Source organism: Pipistrellus kuhlii, unplaced genomic scaffold, assembly GCF_014108245.1.
Source record: "Pipistrellus kuhlii isolate mPipKuh1 unplaced genomic scaffold, mPipKuh1.p scaffold_m20_p_1, whole genome shotgun sequence".
Taxonomy (NCBI): domain Eukaryota; kingdom Metazoa; phylum Chordata; class Mammalia; order Chiroptera; family Vespertilionidae; genus Pipistrellus; species Pipistrellus kuhlii.
This window is the reverse complement of record NW_023425404.1, coordinates 76,081,245-76,089,684: the sequence shown is the minus strand read 5'-3', so window position 1 is coordinate 76,089,684 and position 8,440 is coordinate 76,081,245. Positions and strand designations below refer to the sequence as shown.

Here is an 8,440-nt window from a genome sequence, read left to right as displayed (position 1 = left end):
GAAGGCGGGAGAGCCGAGGAGGGGGCTCGCGAGCCTTCCCAGCTTACAAGCAAAAACACAAAACAAAACAAACAACAACAACAAAAAACACAACTCACTCCCGCCTTCGCCGCTCTCCTTTCCCAGGTCTCTTCACCCCAAGACCAGAGCGCGCCCAAGTGTCCTAGCCCCATTTGGCCACACCGCCCCCTGACCCCTGGGGTCCTTTCACTTCTCACACCCGGCGGCCTCCCTCGGTCCTCGTCCTCCCCCCGCCCCCCCACACCCCTGGGGCCCGGCTCAGAGAGTGGTGATGCGGGACGTGCAGGTGCCGTTGCGGAAGACGCCGCCGGACTCCAGGTTCTCGGGCTGGAAGTCCTCCACGCTGTAGGCGCGGCTCTTGAGGGCCGTGGCGTAGTAGTCCACCGGCTCCTCCGCGGCGTTGTCCATCCAGCTGAGGCACAGGATGCGCTGGAAGGAGCGCTTGAAGTTGTCCGACAGGAAGCCGTAGAGGATGGGGTTGGCGCAGCTGTTGGCGTAGCCCAGGATGACGGACAGCTGGCTCACAGTGGCGTCGTCCTGCTCGGCGAACACGTTCACCAGCTGCACCACGTAGAAGGGCATCCAGCAGATGACGAACACCATCACCACCATCATCACCATCAGCGTGATCTTGCGCTCGGAGCGCTTGCGCTGCTGCCAGCCGGCCTTGAGGGCCACCATGCGCATCTTGGCGATGATGAGCACGTAGCACAGGCAGATGGCCCCGACGGGCAGCAGGAAGCCCATCAGGAAGGTGTACAGCACGAAGCCCACGAGCCAGCGCTGGGCGGGCTCGGGCATGAGCATGTTGCAGGCCACCGTGCCGTCGCTGTTGGCCGCCGTGCGCGAGAAGACCACGATGGGCAGGATGACCAGCAGCGAGAGCACCCACACGCCCAGGTTCACCACCTTGGCCACGGTGGGCCGGCGGTAGCGCGCCGCCTTGATGGGGTGCACCACGGCCACGTAGCGGTCCACGCTGAGCACGGTGAGGCAGTAGATGCTGGTGAACATGTTGACCGCGTCCACGCTGAGCACGAGGCGGCAGAGCAGCGCGCCGAAGGGCCAGTGGCGGAGCAGCGTGGAGGTGACCAGGAAGGGCACGCTGAGCATGAGCAGCTCGTCGGCGATGGCCAGGTTCAGGATGTAGATGTTGGTGGCCGTCTTCATCTTGGCGTAGCGCAGGATCACGTAGATGACCATGGAGTTCCCGCACAGCCCCACCAGGCACACCACGGAGTAGATGAAGGAGATGAGGATGGCGCTGCCCTGGCCCTCGCTCAGGGTCCCGTTCTGGGACGCGTTGCGCCCAGGCTCCTCCATGCCGTCCGCGGCGCCGGCCCCGGGGCCCCTGCCGCCGCCGCCTTCGCCGCAGCCGCCGGCGCCGGGGCTGGGAGAGCAGGGAGAGGAGGCGGTGGCATTGGGGAACATCTCCGCCGCGGGTGGGGGGCCGGCCGTGGGGCCGCCGGGGCTGGGGGGTTCTCCCGGGCCCCGCCGCTCGCGCCCTCACTCAGCGCCCTGGCCGTCCGCCCGCTCACCGCCGCCCGGCACCGGAGGGGAGCGCACGGCGGCTGCGGGGAGCGCGGCTCCCACCCGCGGGGCGCATGGCCCCTCTGGCCGCTCCGGGCGCCCGGTCGCTCGCTGGCGCCGAGAGGGGAAGCCGGAGACCGGAGCCGAGCCGCACAGCCATTAACTGGCGCGCTCCGGGCTGGTGAATGATTAATAAGCGCCACCAGCGCGTCAGCAGCTACGAAAGGGAAGGGGAGGGGGAGAGAGAGAGAGAAAGCTATATAGGAGGCTCATCGCCTCTCCCCATGTTGTACGTTTCCCAGTCCCGCGCTCGGTTTAATCCGAGTAGTTTTTTGTTTTTGTTTTAATCGCCCCTTCCCCTCTTGGGCTGCCCTGCAGCACCTTTTACCCACCCCTCAACGGGACCTGCGGAGCTTCTCCGCCTCTCTGGAGGGTGGGTGGGAGCCAAAGGTGTAGATTCTGCCCCTTGACCCGGCCCCTACCCAAGTTAGAGACTGAAGCGGACCCCAGGCAGGGTAGGTGTCTGGAGTTCCTCTCAGTGACGCTCAGCTAAGGGAGCCCTTATTTCACTGGGGTCCGATCGTCCGGGGACCCAAGCCCCACCTCCCGCCCGCTTGTCCCGCCGCCCTGACCCCCGCGGAAGCGCCCAGCCCCGCTCACCTGGGCGCCACCTCCGTGAAGCCTGGCAGCGCGGCGACGCGCTTCGTGCGGCTCAACTCCTTTCTCTGGCAGGGACCCCAACTCCCGCACCTACTCGGATGCTCTAGGAGTCCGGAACACTGACCCTAAGCTGGGGCCTTGGGAGTAGGGGCGACAAGCCTGCGTTTGGGGCTTCTGGTTACATCACCGCAGGCAGCTCTTCGCTGGCGGGGTGTGCAAGGCCCTGGGTGCACCATCGCCAATCTCCTCTACAGCGTGTGGTGCCCAGAGCGCCCTGCGTCTCCCAGGGGAATATCGACTGCCCGCGGCACCCTCCAGAAGGTGCCAGACGCTGCATTGGAAATCCATGTGGGTGTTTGCTGGGGAGAGATAGGCTGAGCCGCCAGGGAAGGCTCCGCCCGCAGCCCTGCTGGACTTTGCACCCCGGAGAGCTGGCGGGCCTCCTGGGGAGGAGAGCGCAGGGGCAACGGGGAGCTGGGACGGTAGCTGCTATACAGCCAGGAAGGGCTGGCTGTGCAGGTGATCAGGCTTGGTCATCAACTCCCGGAATGGTACGATGGCCTGGGAGACTTTCCGTAGAAATACTAGGATTTCGGCCTTTTCTGAGCAGGCTCCTGGACGTGAGATCCGGCTTCAACCTATATGCCTAAACCTATAAGACACAAAATCGATGCAGGACAGCCTAACGCTCTCCTACTTCCTTTGGGAACTGAATTGATCCTGGGGGCGGGCAGTTTAATTACCATGATTTCTAGCCACTTCTGGGACTTCCAGCCATCTCTAGTCTAGGCTCCCTTTGGCTTTCCAATCCTTTCAGTCCAAGGTAGCGTTCCCCTGTTCCTTTTCAATATCCCTGAAAGTCTTCACATGGATCACGCAGGTTCCCAAGGCTGACCAGCAGCCACCGAGTGCCTGGTCTCTTTCAAGCTTTAGCTTTATCTCCAGTTTTCTGTTTCGCCTCCCCTCAGCTTTTCCTCCCATCCATACAGTTCTCACTAAGGGGAGGCAAGCAAGCAGAACTAAACTCCGCAGGAGGCTATGTGTACCTTTGTGCCACAGTCCAGGATGCAGAAATGGATGCAGAAATGGGGGTGGGGGTACAATTCCTACTGCCCCTTGCTTTATTGGGGTAATCTTTTGCTATGTGTTTTAGTTCTCAAAACTAAGTGCTTAAGCAAGGAAAAGAATAACTTTGGTTATAACAATTAATGATAAAATAAATGACAGACTCTCATAGGAATATGTGCTGTGGATCACTGAATTATTAATGAGAAATATGCTAGGAAGGAATTTGATATTTCATATGGCTCAATCTATTTAATTCAGAGCTTTATCTAAACAAATTATGTAAAATGGAATATGAAATTGGTGGTTAATTGTATATTATTTAAAAAAATACAACACATATGGAGGGGGGGAAATGAACGTTCATCAGATTTTTTAAAAAGTGGCTTTTCCCCCATTTAACTTTTATACCAGCCAAACCTTATAATGTTTTAGATGCCTCCTTGGCAATCGCTGACTAAAGACACCTGTCTATTCCTCAGGGGGCTGATATTTCAACAGTCATCATTTGGACACCTGGGTGTTAATTATGGTTGCTAGGGGAAGTGGGTGATGGGAGCAGATAAAACATTTCTGTTGTTCAGAATCTCCTATGTTCACTTTGCAGCTCAACTTAGGGAAAGCTCTCAATTTAGTGGTAGCCTTGTATATAAAAGAAGAAAACTTAAGAGCTAATATGAGCATGTCTTTTTGTTTGTTTGTTTCTGAGTGGTTTTTATGATGAATTAGTATCCATAAAAAGATTGATAATGAGATATCACTTTACATCCACTAGGTTGGCTATTAGAAATATATATATATATATATATAACAAATGTTGTCAAGCACGTGGAGAAATTGGAATCCTTCTATATTGTTGGTGAGAATTTTAAAAAAAATGATTCAGCAGCTTTAGAATGTGTGAGGATTCCTCAAAAAGTTAAACATAAAATTGCCATATGACCCAACAATTCCACTTATAGGTATTTATAAGTTCCCTTCTCCCCCAATTGAAAACAAATGTTTGAACAAAAACTTGCACTTGAATGTTCTTAGCAGCACTATTCATGATCATCAAAGAGGTCAAATATTCATCATCCAATTAATGGATCAGTAAAAAGGAATGAAGTACCAATACATGCTACAGCATAGATGAACCCTGAAAACATTTGCAAAGTGAAAGATGCCAGCCAGGACATATATATTGCATGATTCCATTTATGTTAAATGTCCAGAATAGGCAAGTTCCTAGAGACAAAGCAGCTCAGCAGGGCTGAGGGGAAGAGGGAATGAGGAATTGCTGCCTAATGGAGATAAGATTTCTTTTGGGGATAATGAAAACATTCCCAATTAGACAGTGCTGTTGATTATACAATATGATACATGTACTAAAAGCCACTGAATTGTACACTTTCAATGGTTAAAATTGTGAATTTTGTGTCCTGTGAATTTTACTTCAATAAAAATAGAGAGAGATTGAGATGAATGTGAGCCATGCAGTGTTAATCAAGTATTTTCAGTCATGTATGTCTTAACATTGTATCTGTGGACTAACTCATTAACAAAAAAAATCCATCAAGTTAAAGGCAGCATTTCTGGGCTAAACAACATGTGATTGGGTTGCAGCTATTTTTAAATTATGAGAAGAGGCGGATCCCAGGTAAGAATCTGCCTTCCCCTAAAACCTCAGTCTGATTAAACCTTTCCTGATGAAACAGGAATACCAATAGAGGCACAGGAGTGCTGTGATGTGGAAGGAGCATGGCCTATAAGAAGTCAGGACTCCACATCTTCATGTCTTATTTAAAAGCTTAAAATAAAATTTAAAAAGTATGTATCTAAAGTAGCTAAATCTTTAGAAAGCATAGCATAAGCTTGTTTTCTCCATGATAGTTTCTAGTCCTCCAGTCCTTCTGTAGTAACCATCTTTCTAACACCTCTGTGATAGGAACATTTTGAGATATGAGAGAGGAAAGAATATGGCTTCCAAGAGGGGAGAATGAAAAGTCCTAACTTAGGAAGTTGGAGATTCTTAAGCAGATTTCCTTCCCTTTTCTCAAATCTCTCCTACAAGCTACACTCTTCTGTGCTATCATGTACCAGGCGTACACTTTGATTACTGTAGTTACCACACTGCATTGTGATTTGTGTGTGCTATCTGCCACCCCCTTCTAAATCTGTGAGTTGGTTGAGAACTGGGGCTACATTGTCTTATCATTATATCCTCAGCGCCCAGCACAGCACTTGGAAAATTGCCCCACACCTCTGTTTTATGTTTCCAAGGCATTCCATGAACAGAATTTTCTTTTTTCTAATCCATAACAGGTAGATGCAAAAAAATCAACTCTGGGCCTTATGCAAGAAAATCTTTTAATATCAGTGCAATATCATCATCTATAATAAAACCTTATTTATTTAAATCATTCTGAATAATTTCAATTTGCATGTCCTATACCAACAATTTTCATGCTGATGACTCACTCATTGATCATTCTTGGTCTTTAATTTATTGGCTGAGAAAAGATTTTGGAAAATGGGTAGTGCGTGCATTAGTAGCTAATGATGGCTTTTTAATAGTATCATGCAGTGTGAAAGCCATTATACATGGAAGATTGTTTCTTTTTCATTGCAGTCCTGAGACTCAGTTGGTTTGGTGGAATAGTAATTACCAAGGAGCTCAAACTCCACATCTGTCAGAATCATTATTAATGTGGTTTCTCCAACTGGAGCCTCTAGTGATCCTTGAATGAGCTCCTCTAATACATGCTAGTGGTAATATAACAGACTGTCACTAAGGATTAAAGGGAGCAGTTTCTGGAATATAGTCTGCATGGAATCATCAGAATTGTGTATACAAACACCTGTCTGGACAGATGGGCTATGGGGCAAGTGCCATTCAGCAATATGGTCCACAGCAGAGGTATGTGTCACTTAAGTACCATCTTCCACTAAGCAGTTAACATGATGAAATATATATATATATATATAAAAGCCTAAACGATTGTTATGACCAAATGACCAGCACAACCAGAACAACCAGTCTCTATGATGTGCACTGACCACCAGGGGGCAGACACTCAACACAGGAGCTGCCCCCTGGTGGTCAGTGTGCTCCACAGCCAACCTCCCATGGCCAGCCAACCTCCCCCAGTCCCTCCCCCAGGCTGGCAAACCTCCTGTGGTCCTTCCCCCATCCTTCATCCTACCCCACCCCATCTAGCAGGCCCTGTCCAGCAGTCAGCAGGCCCTGTCTGGTAGCTGGCAGGCCCCAGCTGGCAGCTAGAAGGCCCCGGCCAGCCTAGCCTGATTGGGACTGGCCAAGAGGGCCCTGATAAGCCCTGATCATTGGCCAGGCCTAGGCACCCCACCCATGCACAAATTTTGTGCACTGGGTCTCTAGTAGTCTAATAAGAAAGTTACCAGAGTGCAAAAGTGGCTACAGGGCTGAGGAACATCCTGGATTTCCTTTCCCAGGGATGCCCCATCACTTCACAGCAGTTGGTAGCCTGAGGTTGAATTCATCACCAATCTCAGCAAACTCACCCTGTCACTGATTTTCCAATTGTTTCTTCTGTGAAACATCATGGCAGAGCCTTTTTGTGCCTTCAAAAGAGACACACTTTGTGACAACTCATTTTCCCCTGTGGATTCTCCTCTCCTAAATAATATTCTAAGAACAAGAATTCAACAATACAGAAATTATTCATTATTATTAATGGATAAATAAAAGTGGACTAAAAGCAGTCACATGCTACCTGTATTATTTTAAATAGTCTTTGCCAGTAATACATTCTTCTGTAATGTAGTCTCTGTTAGTCAAGGATTTCAAGATTGATTACATTGTTTCAAACAATTTTGCCAAAAAATTTGGGGAACATTTTTCTTTCTAGCAGAAACTACAAAAAATGCTTTCAAAGTCACAAAACCATACATTTCCCCCCCTTTGATTGATGTCTGATTTTCAGAGGAGTATTTAAACACGTACAAAAAATCACCCATTCTTTTGAGAAAGGGCTGTTCCTTTTTAGTGGGCTGTATCTGTATCTGTTAGTCAGCTTCACCAGCTAACGAACAGCCCAAAGTGAGTAAATGGCTGGATATAGGAAACAAAGCCAGTTTTGTAGACGAAAGCTATCTAATCATCTTTTTTTTTAATATAAAAATTTATACTTTTCTAAGCAGGCATATAATTAGTGATTTGAATCTATGGAGTCATCATGATACTACCCCTTTGTTGCCTTTTAAGTATGATGAGGCAGGAACCTCGGCACATGCTCCATCAGCTCAAACACTGCTCGAGGACATGAAGCAACTTAAAGGGTGTATCTTTTCTTCTTTTCCACAGTTACAGTGGAACTAGTCAGACGTGGGTCTGTGTTAATGCATCTGTCCTCTGCTGGAGGCAGGAAGGATGGGGAGTGGTGTGTGTGAGCTGTGGATTCAGAACCACTAGGGATGGTCCAAGAAGGGAATGCCTGGCTCCCCCACACCTTCCTCCTGAGGGTGGGCTGCCTCCCACTGACCGACTCCAGGCCCTGTCTCTACTCTTCTTTCTGAAGGCAGCACAGGGTGGTGCTTTACCTACTGCTTGAGGAAGCAGCCTCTGAGGCAGCCTGACCTTTCCTTTCCTGTCAGAAGAGGAAGATAAGAAGACAGCACAGTCCAGGCAAGGCCTCGTGGCCTCGATTAGGAACTCACTATTCTTTGTTGACTTCTGGGTGAACTGAGGCTTTACTGCTTGTGTACTGGTTTCTGATACTACATCCTGTGGTTAAACAAAAAAAAATCCATAGGAGTAAAATTCAGATTACAGTAGAACAAACTTAATTCCAAATTGCATTATGTTTGGTCACTATTTTGCCTCCATATTTTAGTGAAAAGAAACTAGAAATTGACATTAGAATTCTACTATTTATGGATAGTGTTGTGTTTTTAATCAAAAGTGAATCATTTATTCCTTAATTTAACGCACATGTATTGAGTGCCCACTGGATGACAGGCACTGTTCTGGGCACTAGAGATGCAATGGTAGAGATGAACTAGGTCCCTGTGGAATTCTAGTGAGGCAGAAAGGGAGTAAACATTGTCACATGGTAAGTTATAAGAAAAAGGTAGGGATGAGGGGCCAGAGAGCTGGAGAGGCTGGTTGTATTTGACCTAGGTTAGACTGAAAGGGACAGGAAGG

At 49.0% G+C, this 8,440-nt stretch overlaps 1 protein-coding gene across 1 annotated transcript; it reads right to left on the bottom strand.

Moving 5' to 3' along the window:
- Positions 1–246: 246 nt before the first annotated feature.
- SSTR1 (somatostatin receptor 1) lies at positions 247–2,093 on the bottom strand. Its single transcript, XM_036452384.2, has one exon. It carries the CDS (start codon positions 1,450–1,452, stop codon positions 280–282), a length of 1,173 nt encoding a protein of 390 aa, XP_036308277.1. The 5' UTR covers positions 1,453–2,093; the 3' UTR covers positions 247–279.
- Between the last annotated feature and the right edge of the window lie 6,347 nt (positions 2,094–8,440).

Bases quoted from the DNA above. Each gene is read 5' to 3' on its own strand.
- SSTR1 (XM_036452384.2), bottom strand. From the start codon at position 1,452: ATGTTCCCCAATGCCACCGCCTCCTCTCCCTGCTCTCCCAGCCCCGGC.